This window comes from Lissotriton vulgaris, chromosome 5 (genome assembly GCF_964263255.1).
Source record: "Lissotriton vulgaris chromosome 5, aLisVul1.2, whole genome shotgun sequence".
Lineage (NCBI taxonomy): Eukaryota > Metazoa > Chordata > Amphibia > Caudata > Salamandridae > Lissotriton > Lissotriton vulgaris.
In genome coordinates this window covers 233,983,045-234,007,469 of record NC_141693.1, presented here as the reverse complement: position 1 = coordinate 234,007,469, position 24,425 = coordinate 233,983,045, and the positions used below count along the sequence as shown (strand labels likewise).

Here is a 24,425-nt window from a genome sequence, read left to right as displayed (position 1 = left end):
TGTAATTGTGAAGGGCTACTCGCAGAGCCAAAAGGGCCTTCATCCTCCTCATCTGAATCCTGCTCCTCCAGCAGGTGAGATGGTACAAGAGGTGTAATCTTCCTCGTTGAGGTGATTTCTGGAGTAATCCTCCTCTTACTCGCCACTTCAATTTCTCCGGTGTTTTTTCCCTCGTCAACGAGATCGCAGACGAGATTGCCGACGACACCGTCGTCGTGGATGCCGTCATCAATACTAACAGCAGTGCCTTATCAGTCGTCAATGACAGTCAGCATCGTCGTTCTAGTCGTCGACGATCAGGTCGTCGGAGCAGTCGTGGATAAAGTTGTTGGCGACGAAGATACCCGCGTTGATAGGGACATCGTCAACGGAGAGCCATCAGTCACAGGCCGTGAGGGCCTCTATGGGATTAACTTTACCTCAATTTTCATAGTCGACGACAAAGTCTTTTTAGTCAACGATCCCGTCGACGAAGCAGATTTCGTTGATTTTACCTCAGGAGGCACTGAGGAAGGCTTCACTATCATTGGAGATAACCTCCATATTGGTCTTAAGCTTTTGAAGCCATATCAAAAGGAGTCCTTCATGGTCTCTTAGGGTTTTATTTGAAAAGGTACGACATACCTTACAGTCTTTAGCTTGATGGTCCGGATAAAGACAGCAAATGCAGTCAGAATGAGGGTCATCAGTGTAGAGCCTCTTCTTGGAACAAGTGGCACAGGCTCTAAACAAACCCTTTTTCTCTTTTCCAGACATTCTCAGGTAGAATGAATTAGTAGTCAGCAATGAAGATGATATCAGCAGATGAAATTCTCAGGAAAAAACTCCAAATCTTAAGTAGCAAGAGAAAGTTGGAGCAGAGCTCAAGGGAGACTTCCTAGCACAAAGTGCGGTAGAAAATCTGAGGTGCTAAGGTTCTCTCAGGAGTGTTCTAAAGGGTGAGAGGTGATGATTGGTTCAGGGAAAAGTTTAGTCTCTTTTATATAATGGCGGTTATGGGCTACGAAATGGAACTAGGCCTTTTTTCTGTTTTGTATTTATCTAAGAATTGCTTTTTTTCATATACCGAGGACTCCCATCTCGACGACGAGGAATGATTCAAGCATGTGAATCTATGAAAGTTTCAATACTGGAGTAAGATGTATTTTGTCTTTAATGTACTTGCAGAAAATAATGGATGTATTCCAGCTATCCCCTTCCTCTGGTGAAATACTGTAAAGTTGGCTGGAGTAACCCCAGTATCACTAGCTTCCTCACACTAAAGGTATAGGGTATAGGTATGATCAAAAAAATCTGCTTCTGTATCAAGAAGTTCAATGTCAATATTAGGTTCAGCAGGATATGGTCTAATAAGCGGGACGCATCATCTCTAAAGAGTAAGTGGCAGTCAAAGGAGGGGACAGTCAAAGGAAGCCTTGAGCACAGTCAGAAACTGGTCTATAACTGCAGACCAGAAGCTTGAACCTCATTCCCCTGCCATCCATTCTTGAGGCCATGCCCAAAACTCAAATCAACAAATCACAATGATAGATAGAATTATAGATGGGTAACAGTAAAATACGAGGATGTTTTTCATCAAGGGGTTCCGAGTGACCTCAAATAGACAACAAGCTTTGCTCTTGTTGTCTAGGATGTTACTCAAAACCCGGAGGTGATAAATATCCACGTAATTCACTTTTGAACCTTCTATATTTTTATGTTATGTATAGTCCCAAAATTATCTGCCCCTGCTTTCAACTGCTAAGCTTTTCTCGGCTTTGAAAAAATACGACATCTGGCCTCCTTAACAATTTCCCACCACCCTCTCTGCCTACCCCCCTCCAGCAGCTTTGCTTTCTGCTTTGAAACAAAGAAGGCAGAGATTTGCTGGCAGGCTCTCTGAGAGCCCTGTCAGCCTGGTCTGGAAAGCTTTATGACATAGCAACAGTGAGTAAAGAAATTTCCTATCCACTGTTGCTACATCACAGTAGTTAATTACCAGAGTTAGACTTTGGTGCAAACTATAGTCTTCCTATGGAAGCTGTATATAACATATAGACCTATAGATATATAACACTGGGTTCTGAGTGACATCATAGACAACTCGAGCTTCCCTCTTGCTGTCCATTTGGTGTCATTTAAAGCCCATCAGTGAAAAACATCCCTAAAATTCACTTTTTACCCATCTAGAATTGTATTCTACATAGGCATACAAGGTCACAAGCACTTGCTTTTAGCTGTTACGCAGAGGAGCAATGGGGGAGCCAAACATAAGATGTCCTCTCCTCTCTGTTCCAAATAAACATTAAAAAAAAAATACATGACGTCATGCCCCTCCCCACCCCAATCTCTGTGACTTCCCTTCCTGTCACTCTAGAAGTTGTGGTCTCTGCTTTCCAGCACTGCTCTGACAGGCTCTCAGAGAAGACTGTCAGCGCTGCCTGGAATTCCTTTATGTCGAAGCAACAGTGTGTAACGCCTTTTGGTACTACCTCATAGCAGTAAATTACTGGCTTGAGAATACAGTTATTCACATAAAATTGCTAGCAATTAGAGTCTTGCATAACAATCCTGTAAATCTCAATTAAAAACATGCACAGTTTATTTGTAACAAGATGAAATTGCTAGTAACCAATATGGAAAAATTAGTAAAGCAATATCTTGAGGTGGAAGGACACTTTACCTTTAATTTCTCATACTTCTTTGTATAGGTTTCCATAGCTTCCTTAATTGGATGCGGAAGCTCTAATTTTTCATCTTTCAGGGCAGGCCAGAACTCACTGGAAAGAATGACGGCAACAAGGCTCACAGGAGGCTTTTCTTCTTCAGGAAGTTTATCCTCTTCATCTCGGATGTTGGCATTAATACGCCGAGAGTCTGCCATGTCCTGCACAAACAGAACTGTTGGTGTTAACAAACAGCAGCATTCTTTTACTAGAAATGTGCTCAAGTTAAGCCTATGTAAGGAATGTCAATAACGTGATTTAAGCGGTTTCCAATGGAAAACAACTTGTGGCCCAGTTATTAAATAAACAAGTGTATGCAAACGCAACAGGTTTGACCTCTGCCGGACAGGTGAGCAAAACCCAGGTATCAGCAAAGATGTATCCGTCATCCGTCTAGTTTTTGAAGACAGAGTTTGTGAAGTATGTACACTTGTTACATGCGCTCACTTGCACCAGCCTATGGGCATTCCTCTCAGATGGACTCCTGGATGAGGTGTTGGCGAAAAGGCAGCAGCTGCACAATAGTGCACAATGGCTACCTGTCCTCTCTACAAAGCCCAGAATGGAAATCTTCAGGAAGAGGACGGAGTAGGAATATGTAAAATTGTGCAGATGCGGTGTATGCACTGATCCCTGCCCAGAAGACTTCCTTCTAGATAAGGGGTGCAGAAGTGTTGCATAGTGTGCACGCTCACCAGACCTGATAGCCTTAAGAGTGGAGGTATTTTTCTAAATTAAGAAGGGGCCGAGTAACCATGTGCACGATCATACACATGATGTATGCGCCAGTCAGTTACTCTTTTAACTACTCAAATCACAAGATGCTTTGATGCACACATTGTTATGGTGCATGCATGAACACTGCCATATGATCCTTGGACAGAATTGACACTTAACTAGGATCATGTTTTCACAATGAGGCAAAACTAGAAGGATCCAATTAAGAGTATCACACTTTTAATGGCATTAAAAATGTGCAACAGTGCAACCGATTAATTCCCAATAGACTAAAAAACATAACCAATCCATCAATGTTCAGTATATAAGGACCTCTATTTGTAAGTGGAAAACACACAAACTTTCAACGTGAGAAGTATTTTGGACAATTAAAAAAAAATTATAAGGACATATTAAGGCAAAAGTGAACTTTTTAGTAAATTCTTACACATTTCAGAAAGCAAATTCGAAAGCCACCAGTGGCGGTTTAAGAGCCAGTAAAGTAGCTCAGAGGGCTACCACATGGTGTGCACTGGGCGACAGAGGTGCGCTTAGAGGGGGCATGTGATATGTGAGTGCCACTGGTTGAGGGTCTATGGTTTCAAGGGAGGGGGGATTCAGAGGTTTTGCATAGTGAGTCAAGGGGTTGTAGAGGATTGAAGAAAAGAGCGGAGAAGTTCCGATGTCTGTCAGATGAACTTGACGGAAAGTAGTCTCTGATAACAGGAAAAGGGACTCAAGTTAGTAAAAGGAATCTGAAGACCTGCAATGAGATTCCAAGAGCTATGCCGGGCTGATGGTAGCTGTGAAGAACAATTTACTTACCTTCGGTAATGCGTTATCTGGTAGAGACAATATCCAGCAGTAGATTCCTTACCCTTAAATTTCCCACTTGTCAGACTGTATCCGGAAATGTTTGCGTTAGCAGTACCCATGCCTGCAGTCGGGTGGGCCAGTTTGGTTTTACATGGCATTGTGGGCCCTGGATGGGACATTGTAGTCACCTAAAAAAGTGCCTCCCAAGCGCACAACGTCAGTTACTTTTCACTTTTTCATGCCAGAAGCGCAGAGCCATTAAGTGAACTGACTAGTGTGTGTCCAAACTACGGCCCTGAAAAGGAAGCACCCCTATCCCTATAAATATGTCCGCAGAGCGGGGAGGAATGGGTGGTTTGCAGCTAGATATTGCCTCTACCAGATAATGAGTTACTGAAGGTAAGTAACTTGCTCATCTGATAGAGATTTCTAGCTACAGATTACTTACCTTTGAATGGGTACCCAAACCATATCATTCTGGCGGTGGGCTGCGGACAAATTACTAGACTAAAAAGTCCTGTGGGACCAAACGGGCGAAATGCCCATCCCTACGGACAGGACTGTCCAGGCAGAAGTGTTTAGCAAATGTGTGCAAGGAAGCACACGTTGCTGCCCGGCAGATGTCCGGGACTCGCACCCCACTAGCAAATGCCGTGGTGTAAGTCTTCCCTCTGGCAGAATGTGCTCTTAAGGACTCAGGAGGCTGCTTTTTAGCAAGGACAGAGAACGACCCATTGCAAAATGGACTGCTTCTGTACTGCCCAAACTTTTTTAGCTCTCACATAGCCCACGAAGAGTTGGTCGTCCACCCAGAGCTCTTTTGTGCAGTCAAGGTAGTACGACAAATCTTTTTTTGGGTACAGACGATGGAGTCGCTCCTCTTCCTTAGAGGGATGTGGAGGAGTATAAAAGGTGGGCAGTTTGACCAATTAACCGAAATGGAATGGGATCACCACTTTACGTAGGAAAGATGCCTGGGTGTAAAGCAGCACCTTGTCCAGGAATACCATATGATAGGAAGGCTTGGATGATTAAGCCTGCAGCTCACGAACCCTCCGGGCAGATATTACCACTAGAATTGCTGTCTTGATGGTAAGCAACCAGAGGGGACAATTATGTAGCGGCTCAAAAGGAGCATACATAAGGCAAGTGAGAACCAGGTTCAGATCCCACTTAGGCATAATGAAGGGCATTAGGGGGAAGAATATGCACAAGCCCTTTTAGAAACCTATTTACAATAAGGGACTTGAATAAAAAGGGCTGGTCAGGCAGCTGCAGGAAAGCAGCAGAGCAGAAAGATAACCCTCGAGTCTGCCAAGAGCGGAGCCCTGCCTGGCAAGGATAAGAATAAACAGAAGGATATCATAAATAGAGGCATAAAGAGGGAGGATAGATTTGTCTGTTCAATATTTTACAAAATATGCCAACAGCAGGCGTGCACCGTTTTGGTGGAAGGCCACCTGGACGCCCGAATTACTGTACAACAATTTGGAGGAAGCTCAAAAGCTATAAAATGCAGCTACTCAATCTCCACGCAAGGAAGCCGAGATTTAACAGGTTTGAGTGGAGAAACTTCGCCTGCTGCTGCGACAGAAGATCCTCCCGAAGGGGCAATCTCATCGAAGGATCGATGCTCATTTTCAGAAGCTCAGAATACCAATTTCTCCGCGCCCAGTCCAGAGTCACAAGAATGACTTGGGCCCAGTTGTTCCAGATCTTCTTGAAAACTCTGTGCAGGCGTGATATGGGCAGGAATGAATACAGGAGGTCTGAGCTATTGACATTGCACGTTTTCTTCGAAGAAGAACAGATCTAACCAAGGCTCTCCCCACTGCTGAAAGAGACCTTGCGCCACCTCCGGCTAGGGACTCCATTTGTGATCCCCCTAGGCATAGACGGCTGAGTTAGTTTGCACTTGCATTCAGAGAACCTGCCAGGTGTTTAACCCCTTCCCTGCTCATGACGAGCTCAGCTCGTCATGAGGCACAGTGGAGGGGGCGTGGCTTGCACGCTGAGGGTGATGGCGGCGTGAGCCCGGAGCTCCGCGCCTATTCCCCAAACTAATCCTGCCTGCTGCTGCGGAGAGCCCGGCGCTGTGCCTGGAAGCCATCGGGCCGAGCGTGGGCGTCGCTGGAGCGACAGCGGAGCGATCGAGGGGCCGCTGAGGGGACCGACCTCCGCCGCACCGCAGAGCCGCCGGAGCCGAGCCGTAAGAACGTCCAAAATGGCGGCCGCAGCGACGGACTCGAGAAGCCCGGCTGCCTAAACTGTGGGCCGACACCTGGGGATACGGCCGGGACCCGCCGAGGACCGAAGCCGGGGAGGAGGCGCCCCTTTCCCCCCCCCCGGGGCCCTGAGGAGCTCTCTCCCGGAGGAGCCGAGGAGCAGCGGAGCGGCCGCGAGCGAGCGGCCCGGGAAGGCTGCGGGAAGAGCGCTGCGGACACCCTGAGGCCTGGCAGACGCGGCTGGGGCCCGGCGCACCGGAGGAATCCTGCACGCTCCCCCCCTCCCCCCCCTGAACTGTGAGGTGAGCCGCAAAGCAGAGCGACACGCAGGGGGGGTTGAGAGAGGGAGCCCAACGTCCAGGAGCGCCCTGTTTGACTGCGAGGGAGGCAAGCACGCCAGGGAGTGCTTAGGACTGCCTGCTGGAGGGCCACGAGAGCTGGAGAGCCTTGGGCCCCGGATAGTGGCGGACGTCTGCTGGGAGTGAACCTACCCTTGGCGGCGCTGCGGAATCGAAGCCACACCACTCACGGCCTGGAGCCCCACGCACGTACCCCCTAGGGGCTGTCCCCTACCCGGCGACACTGGCTGCCAACGCTGGGTGCCTGAACAGGGAGGGTGGCCTGGCTTTGTGAGTGCTCGCGCCACGCTAGCGGAGCAGTGAGACGAGTGGGTGCTGCACCGAGCCCCGAGGCCACGCGCGGGCCATTATGGGGAAGCCCAAAGGCAAGCAAGAGGAGGCGACGGCTTCGGGAGCGGCGGAAGGAGACGTGGGGGAGTCCACGGACCTGAAGAGGCTGCAGGATCGGATCCTGGAGGCCATCACAGCAACGAGAGAGGCACTGCATAACGACATTGCGCAGGTGGCGTCGGGGCTCGGCCTGCTCCGAGCCGACCACGACAAATTAAAAGACAGAGTGACGGAGACTGAGGGGGCCCTGAAAATCCTGGCTCCGGCCCACAAAACCCTTGGGGGAAAACTCACGGAGGCTCTAGACCGGATTCAGGTATTAGAGCGTCGAGCAGAGGATGCGGAAAACAGAAGCCGTCGCAGCAACGTGCGAATCGTAGGGGTGCCGGAGAGCGAAGGGGGGACGGACCTACTGGCCTACTGCGACAACTGGCTAAGAACTGTGGTGGCACCCGAGGGCTTGTCGCCCTTCTTTACCCTGGAGAGAGCTCATCGGGTCCCGTCCGGACCACCCAAACCAGGCCTCCCACCGAGACCTATAGTGGCTAAACTGCTGCACTACAGGGACAGGGACCTGCTGCTACAAAGAGCCCGAGACGATGGCCCGTTCCAAATCGCGAACAGTAGGGTTACGCTGTTCCCTGACTTCACGTTCGAAACGCAAAAGCAGCGGGCCTCCTTCCTGTCGATCAAGAAAGAGCTGCGCACAGAAGGTATCCAATACTCATTGCTGTTCCCTGCCAGACTCCGGATTGTGGTGGACGACAAAACAATGTTTTTCAACCTGGCCGCAGACGCTTGGGACTGGTGGGAATCCTACAAAGCGGGCACGGACGGCACCAAGGTCCGGGAGGAGAAGGAAAGGGAACGGGAGAGAGCGCCGGCGGGGCCGCGCCAATCGCAGAGACTGCGCAAGCGACGCCGCGGAGCCGGGAAACCGACCGCTTCACAAACGGAAGCCGAGCGTAAAGCTGCGCTGCAAGCAGTGATCACCATTGGGAATGGGGGTGGCTCTCAATCCACACGAGGCACGGACACAGAGACGATCATATCGGCCTCGGGCTCGGAGTCGGACCTGTCGGGGGTCCATGATGCCAAGGATCCGGTAGTGACGCCGCAAACAGCAGACGAAATCCTGAACATTTGACTTGGACCTGTTGGGTAAGGGGATTGGGCCTTGAGGGGGGTCCACCCGCTTAGCGGGAGAGTTAGCTCCAGGCACGGGCACTGGGTGACCGATTATGCGCTGTTCTCCGTAGTGGGGGGATAGCGGCGGGCCTGGGTCATGCAGCCCCCTCTTGGGCGAGGCCTCGCTCCGCACGCCCTTAAGGCGATTGCAGCTCCGGCTGTGAACTAAATACCTGGGGGTTCTGAGTTCAGGGTGTTTGGATGGGGTCTGGTATCTTGATATTGGGGCCTGTTCTGGGGGGAGGGGGAGCACCACAGTTGGGTTTTGGTGATGGGGGGATTCTGCAGACGCTGGTTTTGATTTTCTTGGGGGCTGACCAGTTGGGAGGTTCTGTTTTGGGACGGGGAGGGACCATCATCCGCGGGAGTGTGAATAGGGAGGGGGAGAAAAACCGTGACTTTTGGGACAATGGCTAACTCGAATGTTTTGAAATGCATGACCTGGAACGTGAGGGGACTACACACAATGCAGCGCAGGCATAAAGTGCACGCCTACCTACAGAAAGAGGGATACACATAGCGCTCTTACAGGAGACACACATCACGAAGCAGGAAGGGGTGGCACTACAGAGGAGATGGCGAGGGCAGGTTTTCCACACCTCCTACTCGGCCTACGCAAGGGGCGCTCTGATCTGGGTGAGGGCGGGGACGCCTTTTCAAATGACTAGACAGCTGATAGATCCGGAGGGAAGATTTGTGGTAGTGGAGGGCAGGTTGCGGGGTAAAGCTATAGTCCTATGCAGCGTATATGCCCCGAATATAGACCAATTAACCTTTTATGCGAGCTTGTCGGGGACACTGGCGCACTTCCTGGTGGGTCCGATACTCATGGGAGGGGACTTTAACTCCGTGGCGGATGTGCAACTGGATAGGTCCCACCCTCCCCTGAGAGATTCCCCGGTGTACCGCGTAGCTAAGGGTAGACAAGAATGGCAAGAGAGCTGGGGATTAACTGATGCATGGAGGGCGCAGCACTCAACAGACCGGGATTACTCGTTTTACTCCGGGGTACACGAACTCCACGTTAGGCTGGATGCGATATTGTGCACACGAGACGTGCTGACGCAGGTTGCCTGGTCGGAATACCTGACGAGAACGGTCTCGGACCACAATCCGCTCTTAATCCACTTAGACTGGATGACGGACAAGCCTAGGGTACCAACCTGGAGGCTCCGGCCGGAGACTTTGGAGGACCCGATATTCGGAGCGGCCCTGGAGGAGGGGTTGACACAATACTTCGCCAATAACGAGGGCTCCACGGGCTCTAGAGCAGTGGAATGGGATGCCTTCAAAGTGGTAGTGAGAGGGCAGTGCATCACACAGTTCGTAGGCACGAGGCGGGTACTGCTGACCGACCTGGAGAGGGCAGACGCCAAGCTGAGGGCAGCGGAGAGAGGCCGACCAGGCAGGCCGGAGCTGCAGGACACGGTTAGCTCGGCCAGGGAGGCGGTAGCGGCTGAAGTGGAAAGGCTACGGGCTTACGATTACCGAGCGTACATGCTGAGATCTCATGTAGAAGGCGACCGATCGGGCACTTTGTTGGCATGGCTCTCCAACCCCACGAAACGCTGCTCCCCTATCTTGCAACTTGCCGGGGAGGGGGGTAATCTGTCCTACACCCAGTCGGCCATAGTGGACGGCTTTCAGCGCTACTACGAGACACTTTATAGTAGCACCCCGGGCGACCGGGAAATGGAGGCGGAGGCTTTCCTGGATGACCTCACCCTACCGCGCCTAGAAGACGAGCAGGCGACGGATTTGGGAAGGGACATCGACTTAGGGGAAATCCGAACAGCTATTAAGTCCATGGCCCGTAATAAGACGCCGGGTATAGATGGCCTGCCCATCGAATTTTATGGCAAATATGTTGACGCCTTAGCGCCGCGGCTTCTGGCTGTGTACAAGGAGGCAAGGACCGCGGGTCGCCTCCCCCCATCGATGCGGGAAGCGATAGTCATCCCGCTACTGAAACCTGGCAGAGAAGGTAGTAGTCCGGCCTCCTATAGACCGCTGTCGATGCTCACGGCCGACTATAAAATCTTGAGCTCTATACTAGCATCGAGACTCCTACCGCACATGACCACCCTGGTCCACGAGGACCAGAACGGCTTTATCCCTACCCGGAACACGACATTGAACATTAGACGGCTTATCCGGCTCATGGAAGAACTGCGGGAGGGGAATGGAACTCCACTTGCCCTCTCGGTCGATATAGAAAAAGCGTTCGATAGCCTAGAGTGGGATTATCTATATGCAGTTATGGCGCGTTTCGGGCTGGGCGCAGGATATATCCGGTGGACACAAGTGCTTTACACGGCGGCCGTAGCGAGGGTGCGGGTTGGATCCCTGGTGTCCCAACAATACCCAGTGGAGAGGGGCACCCGGCAGGGTTGCTCTCTGTCCCCATTACTGTTCGCTTTAGCGATCGAACCGCTGGCTGTGGAAGCCCGCAGGGGGTGATACTTCGCAGGTGTGCAAACTGATGGCGGGCGACAGTTTATCTCGCTGTACGCCGATGATCTCCTGCTGTTCCTGGACAACGACGCAACTGAGCTCGAGGGGGCGGAGGAGCTGCTAGGACGTTTTGGCGACCTCTCGGGCCTCAGAGTTAACTGGGCGAAGACGAGCCTCTTCCCACTGAGGGAGGACGCGGCCCGCCCAGAACACAGGCCGCTGCTCCATTGGGAGCCGACTTGTCTCCACTATCTTGGAGTATACGTCTACCACACAGCGACGGCTTTATTCGAGGGCAATGTGGAGAGATGCGTCAGGGGGCTGAAGGGTAGCATGGCGTTCTGGGCCACACTTCCGCTATCCATAGCTGGTAGGATAGCGCTGCTGAAAATGGTGGCCCTCCCGCGGCTGCTATGTTTCTTCCGAACGCTTCCGATCTGGATCCCCAGCTCCTTTTTCCGCCGACTTCGCTCCCAGCTCACTTCATTCCTATGGGGGACGGGTAGATGCAGAGTGGCGCTGGCGACACTCACCCGCCCGAAAGATGAGGGCGGCTTGGCGTTCCCAGACTACGAGCTCTATTATCTCGCTGCCCAATTGCAGATCTTCACGCAGGAGGTAGCTCGGGTTTACCGAGGCCCGGAGGATAAACGACTGCGGGGCACGCCACGACACATACTAGCCTATATCGCGCTAGGACAGAAACTCGCCACCCGGGATCTATCCCTTGAACAGGATACATTTCGGCGTTGCTGGAACAGGGCACAGAAGCGGGCAGGGATTCAGCACCCCTACGCCCCGGAGATGCCACTGGGCATGCTGACAGCATTGCCCCATGGAGGCGATTGGTCCCGCCTGCAGCAGTGGGAGGAGGTAGGCATACAGGTGGTAGGGGACCTCTTTGAAAACGGGGAGCTCCTCCCGTACTCGGCCCTCCAGGAACGCTTTGACCTCCCAAGCGGGGGCTATCTCCTACATGCAGCTGTGACGAGAGCAATGCAGAAGCACTGGGGACTGGGACTGGCGGAGCCGGAGACGGCCATGGCGTGCCAATACACCATGATGGCGGCGGGAACGGTGAAAGCGGTATCTTGCTTATACAACAGAATGCTCCACGAGCACCTGCCGCCTCTCGATGCACTGAAACTCAAATGGGAAACTGACCTCGGTAAACCCATCCCGGACACGACGTGGGCACAGCTGGTGCGGAGGGCGCGTAATAGCACGAGGAACGCTCGTTTCCAAGTTATCCATTATTACATACTGCACAGGGCGTACATGACCCCTGGGAGAATCCTGAGGTACTTTGGCGCGACTGAAGCGAGATGCCCCCGCTGCGCGGCAGATGGAGCCGAGCTGGTGCATATGCTCTGGTCATGCCCGGCCCTGTCAGACTATTGGCGAGCCGTGGGTGAATCCATGAACGAGGTGACGGACCGGACTGTTGACTTTGATGCAGCGGCGTGCATCCTGCATTGGTTTCCACACACCCCCAAAAACAGGCTCTCGAGCAAGTTCATAGATATGGGTTTAATGGTAGCCAAGCGTGAGATAACCAGAAACTGGAAGGCTAGGGCGAGCCCGACATATAGGAGGTGGTACAACGAATTCCTGAAGTGGGCGGCCTGTGATAGCACGCATAGGTATCAGATGGCGCGCAGAACAGCTAATGAGAGAGCGCTAGAACAAGCAACGGCCTGGGAGGTAATGGTACAAGGCCTCAGGGATAGTGGGATAGCGGATGACGGGGAGGACCTAGACGTGGCAGGGGTCAGCATAGTACAATAATCTAGTGTAAAAGGACCGATGGAGGAGAAAGCCTGGAACCCGAGGTTAGAGTTACACAACAGGAGGTTCCCGAGCGGATGATGGGGGGGGAGGAGGGGACAGGGGGGGGGAGGGATAAGGGGTTTTGGGACTGAGGGGCAAGTTGGGGGGGGGGGGGGGGGAGTTCGGGGTTTCATTAGGCGAGGACGGAAAAGTAGGCACACACAAATCCGAGTCCATACTCCTGAGGAAGAGCAACCAGGCATGGGGGTGCGAATTTACTGCCGCCGCCCGGCCCCCGGGATGTGGGCCTGCAGGCTGTGTACACGAGAAGAGGATGAACCTGACTGTAGCACTGTGAATGATGCTGAATATGTGCAACTATTGGCCTGTGTAAAGTGTGTCTACAATAAAAATTACTTTAAAAAAAAAAAAAAATGAGGCACAGTGGAGCTGTGCTTATGACGAGCTGACCTGGTCATGAACAATGGGGAAACTCAAAGCTCTGCACAGGAGGGGAAAACCACTAGCAACCAACTGGTTAACCACCAGGGTTATGGCCTGCTGTTCCAGCAATGTGCAGAGACCCAGGGTCTCTGTGCACAACCCCACCCGCCCTGCTAGTTACAGTACTACATGGCAGTGGTGTTCCCTGGAACATCTGCACTAGCTTTCCCTTGACAGAGGGAAGAAACGCTTTCAAAGCTAGTCGGATCGCATGGAGCTCCAAAAAGTTGATTGGTTTCCGATGGAATCGAGGCTCCACGAGTCCTCTGATCTCCACCTCTCCCACATGGCCGTCCCATCCTAGGAGTGACGCATTGGTCATTACTGTAAGATCTGGCTGGGGAAGGGAAGGAGTCGGTCTCTGAACCAAAGGCAGTTCATAAGCCACACTGCAGGTCCTTTGGAGTTCCTTCTCAGATCTGGACCACATCGGAGAGATTCCCCTGATGCTGCGCCTACTGAAACTGCAGGTCCCACTGCAGAGCCCGCTAACGCTATCTGGCATGGTTTACGAACAGGATGTAGGAGATCATGAGGCCAAGCAGACTAAGAGGCATTTTCACCTAAATCCAGGATAGAGGCTGAAATATCGGTATCATACCCTGAATATCCTCGACTCATGGCTGGGTAGGATAAGCCAGAAACTGCACTGTGTCCAGAACAGCTCCCATGAAAGGGAACGTCTGAGAAAGAGTCAGGTGTGACTTTTCGCACGTTCATAGTAAACACTAGTGAATGCAGAAGGTTTGCCGTATTCTGGAATGACGGCGCCTTTAACAGCCAGTCGTCAAGGTAAGGGAAGACTGAAACCTAACCTGCGCAGATGAGCTGCAACCACCGCCATCACCTTGGTGAAAACCAGAGGGGCGCTGGTAAGGCCAACAGGTAGCATAGTGAACTGAAGTTTAAAGATCTAGATAGGACAAAGACCTTCGTTCTTTTTGGGTATCAGAAAGTAGCAGGAACAACAACAACTGCCGACTTCTGATATCGGAAACCTTTCTATAGCTCCCTTGACCAGGACAGCTGTAACTTCTGACTCCGCCTGGCCTGGAATTCGAATGGGAATGGTACTGGGAGCATCGACTTCAGGTCTGGCGCCATGGAAGGTCGCATCGGCACGACCAGTGCCAATCCGGATCAGAGATGGGATCCACAATACCCCCATTGGAGCAGAGCAGGCGGTGCGGAACCTGGTGGGACCTTTTCTGACCCTGCGAGGCCCAAAGACGCACCAGGGGAATCAGCCCGCATGGCTTCATAAAACTCCTATTTGAGTGGAGGTCGCTCCGGCTCCCGGACGCGGTGGGAGGCGCGGAGTCGGACCTGGCCACGGTCCGCAGAATCAGGCCTGGAATGTTGATGTCCCTCACTTGTTTAGTCAATCCTCAACAGACAAGGTGAAGTCTGTCTAGACTTCTTCCCGAATGTCCAGAGTAACTAGAGTGCGATGAAGACGACTTGGGCCTCCTGGAGCGGTCCCTCGACCTGCTCTACCTGGACCTGCGACCTCCTAGGAGTTGCGCTAAATGGTGTGGACTGCCGGACAGCAATCAGCTTTCGGGGCCACTCCCTCAAAGCCTTCGAAACCATGGCCCAGCAGTCCGATCATGACTGAGTCATGGTCGTACTTGAGACACCATAAGCACACAAGATGCGGGTCGATAACAGACATGGCATGGTGACAGGCGCCACGCGGCTTAAACGCTACCTTTCTAGAAGTTATCTTCCACACACATAGAAAACATCTTCAAAAAAAGTGTCAAAAAGAGACAGAGGGGTAGCTCTTTTCCAGATCAGCATTAACTGGTGTGGAAAGAAAAGAACTGACATCCACGCGCCTAGCTGGCGCCCATATAGGTGACCGCAATGTCACATCTGGTGCCAAGGATGCAGACTACGCCACACAGATACTGCTGACGCAAAAGTTTCCGGATCCAGTCTGACACCTGGGGAATATTCACAGGGTTAGGAATCTGCAGTTAGAATTTTCGACCAGAAATGCATGAGCTGGTATGCAAAGATGATATGGCATCAATATCATGACAAACACAGAAAACCACTGTACTTCTGAAACTGGAAGATACTTCAAGCACTATGTTGCAAAGAAAATGTGGATTTTCTCAGGCAAACATTGCTATGATTACCAGATAACACTTACCTTTAGCATCACCTCACAGTAATGCATCTGTGCTTCACCAAACCGTAACTTCAACAGCTCCACATTTCGTATTTCTCTGAAGGGACAAAATTAAAGAGCACATTATGTTTAATGTAATTGTTCAGTATAGAAAAAAAGGAATGGCCTCAATTATCTCAATGTGCGGTATAAAGAACAAGACTGAGTTTTTTTAACACAGCACTACAGTGAATAACCAGCTAGAGTTAACTCTTTTTACCAACAATTTAGCTATGGAGAAAAATAAAGCTTTGAGTGGTGATCAAGTCCATAGCTTAACATGAAAATTTTTCTATAATCTTATCCACTGAGAAAAATCCAAGTCAAACCATCAATACTTCAACTTCAGCAAAAGAAATACTGGGGGATAAGTGTGTCCATTGGGCAAGCACACATTGCCAGAAAAAAGTGCCCAAGCTCGGAATCATTATGACCACTTTAAATTATTTCCACAAGAAAGTTGAGCTGGAGGTTTTTTTAGTGGTCGGAGGTAGGGAGAAGAGAGAAATAGCACTCTCAATCAATCAATCAGGAGTTTGTATAGCGCGGCTACTCACCCGTGAGGGTCTCAAGTCGGGGGTGGGGGCAGTAAAGTGGGAGGTTTCTGCTGATACGTCTGGGCATGGAGGTTCAGTCGAAGAGCCAGGTCTTGAGATCCTTCCGGAATTGGGTCAGCGACGGGGATTGACAGGGATTGTCGGAGGGGCAAGGAGTCCCAGGTCTTGGTGGGAGGTAGGAGAAGGGTCTTCCTCTAGCACAAGTATATGTCACTTCATAAAATGTGCTTTATTCTTCACAATGGCGAATGAAAAACAAGTTACTTACCTGTACATTATGGTTCTCCAGTATTGATATATTTCATAGATTCACATGCTTGAATCTTCCCCGTCGTCATGGTGGGAGACTCACGGTACTTAGATAAGCAGTGCTATAGAAGTACATTGAAGACCATTAAAAAAGAAAGGAAACTTTAACACTAATCAGCATTTTTATGTAGGTCTAAACTTTGACCAATCAGAGACGAGCCCAAGACCACATCTCCACAGCAGAGCCACCATACCTCTGATTTCACGCACAAGTGAGTTTAGGTGGAAGTCGCATGAGGTAAGATGTGGCAAGCATAAACAGGGAGGAGGGAGGGCCGTATGTGAATCTATCAAAGATATCAATACTGGAGAACCACAGTGTACAGGTAAGTAACTTGTTTTGTTCTCAAGTATTGAATCTTTCATAGATTAACATGCTTGAATCAGAGAAGTTAGCTGTAGAATTCCTTTAATCCTAGCAATTAGGTGAAGACACCTCTGTATGCATTATAAATATAAACATACTGTGACAAGAATGAGGAATAAAACATATCTAAATAAAAAAACAATATACATATATACAAACATATAATATCAACATATATTCTCATTAGAAACACTATTCGTATCTAAACATCAATTAAAACATATATAAATCTATAACTATATCTCATAGTAGCCCCTGACATAACAGAGATAAGGGATAAGAAAATGACTACCTCACGAGAATAGATGCCCAGGACCGCCTGACCCACTGCAGCATCAGTCTTCCATGGCGAATCCAGGCAGTAGTGTCTGTGTTGTGTCTTGCAGCTTTCTATTTTTTTGGTATGTAGAAAGCCTTGTGTTTTGTTTTAACCACTATCCCATGTGCATGGTGACAGCACCCTTTTAACACGTATCAGTCATTACCCTTTCCATTGAAAATGTAAAACCTGGGTGTGGTGTTTTCGCAGTTGAACTTCTTTCAATACTGACTTGTTAGAAAAGGGGGCTGATGTATCAAAGGGTTTCTGTGAGTAAATGTAAAAGTAAATGGGATAGCACATATTGGTCATGATTCTTATGAATCAGCCACATTATCAATTAGCGAAAGATCAAATATAATTTTAATATTGCCAGATTCTTTACACTGTATAAAAAAATTAGATCGGACTTAAAACATGCTTCTGAACCCTACACATTCAATACAAGCACACAAAATAGGAGGAACGAAAGGAAACAATATTTTAGTGACACCCCTAAACACCACTCGGGCAGAATATTCTTAGACCAGTCTTTCTTGCTGCTACCTTGTATAACAAAGTTACATTGCTCTGACCTTTTAAGGAAGAAGTCAAAATGACTCATTCTCTCCCATTTCCCTTTTTCTTTGAATGAAATGTTAGTTTATGGTCATGCAGGCGATTATCCGTGTTTACATTGATGATGGCTGTTGCCCTTAAGGTAGGATTTTATCTGTTATTGTAGATTTAAACCTTAAACAGGGTAGCCTGGTCACGCCCCATATGGTAATCCAAGAAGTGTCAAACCATAGTATAATTGAGATGTTTATTCGTGATAGTACTCATGCTCACATTCTAGCTTTCAGAGGGATAACAACTCTCCACCTAATATATACCATAAGGGTGTGGAATAACATACATCACAAAAGTCGTGATGAAATTAGGAAAATACTTGATTATAATGTTCAAGGTAGCTTTTAATAAAGTAACCTCAAAGTGATTGTTTCTGTTTCAGAAGCAAATGCTTCAATCAAACTACATTTTGTTTAGCCGTCAAGAGCTTGTTGATGGGAATATTATTTTTTAAAGCCAAAGAATGACAGGATTCAACATGAAGTCCTGCATTCACAGACAATTGTTCCCTATGAATTGAAGTTAAACACTTGGAGTACACATTCTCCAACGTCACATCCAGGAATGCTGTTATCTCTGGCTCGCTTCATCGTGCCTTTTACATTTAGGTGACCATCACTCAAAGAATTACAATCTTTCAATATGAGGTCCTGGTCACCCTCTCAACATATGAACCTTAGCCATTAGTCACCATGGGCAGTGCAGTTACAGTCATTTGTATTCCATGTAAATGTATATAAAAAAATAACCAACAACCACGTATTGTGTGCAAAAGAAGATGAACATTGTTTCCCCATTGTAGTACGAAAGCACTGGAGATAGTTTTAGTTTTTTTTAATTTAAAATCAAAGTAAGTGTGTTATAACAAGCTTAATCATGAGGAGAATAACCCCTGGAAGCAACCAAACAGGTGTTCAATACATTTCTGATTGCTCTCACATTATCTGCATGTATGATCAACATGCAGAAGGTGGTTATGCCGATGGTTACCAACCAAAAATCGGATTCCCAATGCATATCATCTTTTCAAAACCCTCTTGCATACCATTAAGAAAGGGCAGAGGTTAACAATGAGTTCAGGAGAGTTATAACAATGTAGGTGGAAATCTGGAATACTTTGAGATCTAAACTGGCCGATATTCAGATTAGAGTTTTTTCACTCAGAAGTAGTGGGAGCACATGCCCTTGTTCTCGTGCTATGTTACAACTACCTCTACTGCATTTCTGCATAAAACACTGCACTTTCTGAACTAACCTTTGCAGGCGTATTGGTCTTGACACCCTTAAGGGCATGTTTACTGCAGAGCAGCAGACTTTATTTTGTACATATTTAGCGATACATGGAGCACTGTTTTTTGGTTGTTATCCTTTGCCATAAATCAAAGAAAGAGAACAGTTGACAATATTCCATCCTAAATAGGTGCATAGCAAATCCTACAGTGGGTGAAAGATTTTGCAATGGCATGGAAATTCAGGAAGGCTCATTGAAAATCTTGAAACCCACTGACTTTCCATCCTCCACTTAATTGTTCATACCCTGTATCTCCTCATCATACAGTAGGTTTGTGATGCCACTGAGGCAGAAGGATTTCCCAACAAAAAAGCAATAGCAGAATTCTCGGTCTGCCAGATTGTTTATTGTATTATTAGATGGGTAGGAGATAACTATTCCTTCCTATAGGATCTCAAGGTAATCTCATCTGTTTTTGCTCAGTCGCACAACAAATTGTTCCTTTAAATGACAAAGAGCCAGATTATAGTTGAGCAAAAGAGCAGAAAGTTAGGCGCAGTCATGGAAGTGGTGATTTTGGCAAACTCTTCTCCCACGGGGTCTATCTTCCTTCTCTTTCACTGGGTGAACCAAAGGATGTACAAAGAAAAGCATTAGATTGTTTGCTGGTACCTTAAACTATTAAACAATGTTGTGGGGGGATACCCCAAGAAAAAAGGTGTCGGATACCAAAGGTTTGCATTTTTTCTCGAACTTCTATTCACCTGGTGTTATAGAGAGAGGAAGGAAAAAAAGTGCATTTGGGCTCAATTCGTTGTAGTACTACCGAAACAGATGGTCATGACTGATGGTTAAAAAGCAAGGTTTCAAAGTAACTGAAATCTAAAAGTGACAGAATGCTTTTAAAGTGCATCTTTCTTCACCAGTTTGGTAGTTAGTAACCTCTGGCAAAAAAAAACACATCACCCACTGGGATATTCAAGATGGGGTTCCCAGAGCTCTTTTAAAGTAAAGACTTAAAGCTGAAGCATTGTAGCATTCAAAGGTGATAGATGATCCAATCTCTCTTCAAGTGGAAGACCAGGTTCCTCTGTTAGCTCCTATTATACAGGATGACAAAAAAAACTATTATCCTTTGCTAGAGCTTGCTCTTGGAGTGAGAGACCCATTGGTGATCATGTCTTGCTGTTGTTCCAATTTTTCTTTCTATAACTTATCTTCACTGTGGTGGTGTTCTTTGTGCTATTTCTTTGCTGAATGACACAAATGTTCATTATGTTTATGTGACATCTTACTGTTTTATGCATGTTTTTCCCCCCAAGATCGAACGGAAAACAGGCTGGAAATGAAAATTGAGTGCTGTATGCATTAATGGAACACAATGCTGCTCCACAGTAATTGTCCCAGATTGCCAAGGGGGCAGCAGGTTATATTCTGAAGTTAGAATGGGTGGAAGCTATTCTGCAAAGAATTCTACAGGGTCTGTGGATGAAATCACACTTCACATTGACATTAGGATATTTCAGAGAGGAGCTGGATGCTTAAAAGGTTCTTGGTGCGTCCAAGTAAAATAGAAAGCAAATACAAGAAGATGATGGATGGAGTGCTGAAACTTTTCAGAACCCCCCCGTCACACTGAGTTGAATTCATCGTCATCCTTTAGCTCACTTCGCCACCCCAGTTCAGACCCAACCATGTGCAGATCAGTCATGACCCTCTTCCTCATGGGAACAGTCCAGCCCGAACTGCCAAGCCAAGTCTTCCCAGGACCGGAAAATAGAAAGCAGAAACTTACTTCAATGACGGCCAGAAAAGGGACTGGCGGCGGTGTCAAAGGAAAAATGGGAAATGCAAAGAAGAAGGGTACCTACATGTGGTAGAAGAGGTGGATTATAGCTCCTTCACTCTACTGAAGCTGTCCATCCAGAAGGAACTCTAGCAACCTCCACCTGTTCCATTTCGAAGTGCTTTCTCTCCTCCTTACTCCGTTTCCTACAAAGCATCTAAACACCCAGTTTACATTTCTTTATGGATTGAGTCTAGAAGAGGCTGATACAAAGTCAAGTTTATCCTTCCAAGACTTCCTCATCACATATGAAGGGAAACTTAAGAAAGTGAGCCGGTAAAGTGGCCGAGACAATGGTCTGACGAAAGCAAACTCCTCAACTAAACATGGAAATAAAAGTTCCTGCCCTTGAAAAAACAGGTATCATAATCAAGCAGACACTGGCGGTGTTGGGGACTCAAAACACCAAAACAAAAAATGTTTTGACTGAAAAATATTCTTTGAAGACGGCTGCTATGCTAAGGTATCCTTCTCAATGAGGTTTACAGCCTTTGATAAGGGCAACTGAATTTATACAGCAATGGAGGACCAAATTATTCTGTATAAAAGACTAATTATTCGGCAAGAAAAGAAAAATTATGCTGCATAATGTAACATTCTGTGGCAGTACTGTTTTACTATTTTGTCATTTTAAAATACATTAACACCATCTAGGCAAAGGTTTCACTTCATTAGTACCAGCTTAACACCTAAACACAGCAGTTGAAAGGGGACAAGTTAAACTTTGCAAATTGTATGCCCCTGCAGAGCATCACATGTGGTGATTGGTTTAATACATTTTAATCCATCCTCACTGGTGAATTCTGCAAATTATGCAGCAGATGGTGGATTATGTGGCACTTGTGGTGAAACCATCATTCTGCAGAAAACGCTGGTGTAAATCCAGTGCACTTCCTATCATCAGGGCTCCCTTTTCCTGTTCGGTTTGTAAGCAATATCATCAATAGGGTGGTAACTCCATCTGCTGCTATCATCAATAGGGTGGTAACTCCATCTGCTGCTGTGTCAGCATGATTACAGAAAGAACATACGAGTATGCATGGAGCCTGCCCTTTAGTTGGCTAAGATCTTTCACAATTGACTGTTGCAAGCTGACAGGAGGATAATGACATCCAACGGTCAGAGAAGTGTGACAGATGCCACAAATTACCTTAAGGTGGGGAGGGTATGGTGAAAGGCAGTAAGACGCCGAGTAAACAAAGGAATGGGCTCTGTTCACGGAAGTGATGTCCAGCTATTTAAGAACCACTGGGTTAGAGTGAGACCAGGTAGGTCGCCCCCCTAGCCACCGCATGGTCCTCCCTGTGCCGTGTGCTGTGCCCAGACCGCTCTTGCCTCGTATCGTTTCCCGCTTTCCTGGTAACTTGTGCCTGTGCCTGTGACTTTTTCGTTCCCCTTTTGCCTTCTGTATTTTGTTAATTATTGTCTTTCCTTCTGTATTCTGTAGATTATCTTTTTGTCGTCTGTATTTAGGAGATTTGTTTTCCCCTGTTCCCCCTTTGCCTTCTGTGCCCTCCCGCCTCGCCCTCTGCTTCCCGCTGCTGCTCCCTGCGGCCCCGCCCCCCCGCCGATCCCATTCGCCAACCCGCTCCCGCCTCCCAGCTGCTCCTCCCTCCCTCAGCCCCTCATATGGAGGCCGCACGGTGGTAAAGGAAGCGACCCTTGACCCTGTCAACAGGTAGGTCGCCCCCCTACCCACCGCGTGGTCCTCCCTGTGCCGCGTTCTGCGCCCAGACTGCTCTTGCCTCATATCGTTTCCCGCTTTCCTGGTACCTTGTGCCTGTGCCTGTGACTTTTTCGTTCCCCTTTTGCCTTCTGTATTTTGTTAATTATTGTCTTGCCTTCTGTTTTCTGTAGATTATCTTTTTGCCTTCTGTATTTAGGAGATTTGTTTGCCCCCGTTCCCCCTTTGCCTTCTGTGCCCTTCCGCCTCCCACCTCGCCCTCTGCTTTCCGCCGTTGCTCCCTGCGGCCCGCTCCCCCGCCGATCCCATTCGCCATCCTGCTCCCGCCTCCCAGCTGCTCCTCCCTCTCTCAGCCCCTCATATGGTGGCCGCACGGCGAACACGCAGCGGGTGCGCCGAAGGCGCGCCAAAGGCAAGCTCGTCTGCGCCTGGACCGCACCCAGCGCCAGGACCCCTGGCCCCCGTCGACGCCAGACCACACGATGGACCTACGACGCCGCCACCCTCAACGCCAGCCGAACCCCCGTCTGCTGCCGAGCCACCCCGAAACGCACCCACGGACCCTTCACCTGCCAAGCCTGCAAGTTCACCTGCATCCAGACCTGCACCGCACCCGCCAAGTCGAGCACCAGCAGCAACCACCTCAAGTGCATCCTGCTCAACACCCGCTCCGTCCACAGACATGCCGTTGAACTCTGGAACCTGCTCGCCACAACATCACCAGACGTCGCCTTCCTCACGGAAAATTGGATGAACGCCTCCTCAGCGCCCGACATCGCCATCGCCATCCCGGACGGATACAAGATCACCCGGAGAGACCGCGTCAACCAGACTGGAGGAGGCATCGCCATTGTACACAAGGACACCATCCGCATCACGACCAGCTCCGACGAGACCAGCTCCGACGACACCTTCACCGCTGCCAAACACCTCCACTTCCAGATACACACCAACCCCAGAACCACACTCAGAGGCACCCTCATCTACAGACCCCGGGACCTCGCACACAATTCAGCGAAGACATCAGCCCGCACGCCCTCCCCTCCGCTGACTACATCCCCTAGGGGACCTCAACTGCCACCTGGAGAACAACAAGGACAGCAACACCACCACCCTGCTGGACAACCTCGGTCTCAAGCAACTGGTGAACACCCCCACCCACTACGCCGGCCACACGCTTGACCAGTCTTCTCCTCCAGCAAGTACATCTCCTTCAGCCACTCCACTGGACTTCATTGGACTGACCACAGCTGGGTCCACTTCAGCTTCAGAAGAACCACGACCCACCACCACCAGCAACAGGTTCCTCGCAGAAACTGGAACAAGATCACCGCCAACCAGCTCACCACCTCCCTCAGCCAGAACCCTCCCGCCAGCACAACGGACCCACAACGAAGCAGCCAGCAACCTCACAGAGTGGATCACCAACTGCGCAGACAACCTCGCACCACTGAAGACCCCTCCCAGCAGACACGGCAGCAAGAAAGCCTCTTGGTTCACCGACGTACTCAAGAACTCCAAGAAGAACTGCTGCACCCTCGAGAAAGCCTGGCGCAACGACCAGACCACAGACAACATGACTGCCCTCAAGCACGCCACCCGCAAACACCACCAGCTGATCCGCACCACCAAGAAGACAGCATTCAAAGAACATCCCAACAACAACGCCCACAACAGCAAGGAACTCTTCAGCATCGTCAAAGAGCTCTCCAACCCCAGCGCCGGAAACAACGACTCACTCGCCTCGTTCTTCCACCGCAAGATCGCCAAAATACACAACAGCTTCGGCGCACCAACCACGCACCCAACCACCGAACCAACGCCCCCCCCACCACCAATCTCTGCGCCTGGACCCCGGTCAGCACTGAAGACACCGCCCACACGATGAACACCATCCACTCTGGATCCCCAACCGACCCCTGCCCCCACCACATCTTCAACAAGGCTGACTCCATCATCGCACCCCAACTCCGGGACATCATCAACGCCTCCTTCAACACCGCCACCTTCCCGGAAAGCTGGAAGCATGCCGAGCTCAGCACCCTCCTGAAGAAACCAACAGCGGACCCCACCGACCTCAAGAACTTCCGCCCCATCTCGCTCCTCCCTTTTCCTGCCAAAGTCATCGAGAAGACCGTCAACAGACAGCTTGCCACCTTCCTCGAGACGAACAAATACCTCGACCACTCACAGTCCGGCTTCCGAGCCAACCACAGCACCGAGACCGCCCGCATCGCAGCCACTGACGACATC

At 49.5% G+C, this 24,425-nt stretch overlaps 1 protein-coding gene across 2 annotated transcripts in view; it reads right to left on the bottom strand.

Moving 5' to 3' along the window:
* ANAPC2 (anaphase promoting complex subunit 2) overlaps nt 1–24,425 on the bottom strand; it is a 346,730-nt gene that overhangs the window by 45,237 nt on the left and 277,068 nt on the right. For both annotated transcript variants that reach the window (XR_015295865.1, XM_086921245.1), the window contains exons 9-10: nt 15,230–15,305; nt 2,663–2,866 (exon numbers count right to left, since the gene is read on the bottom strand). Coding sequence is in view for 1 of the 2 variants with exons in the window: in XM_086921245.1 (XP_086777371.1) it covers nt 2,663–2,866; nt 15,230–15,305 (280 nt within the window). In the remaining variant the exon portion in view is untranslated. The remainder of the gene's footprint in view (nt 1–2,662; nt 2,867–15,229; nt 15,306–24,425) is intronic.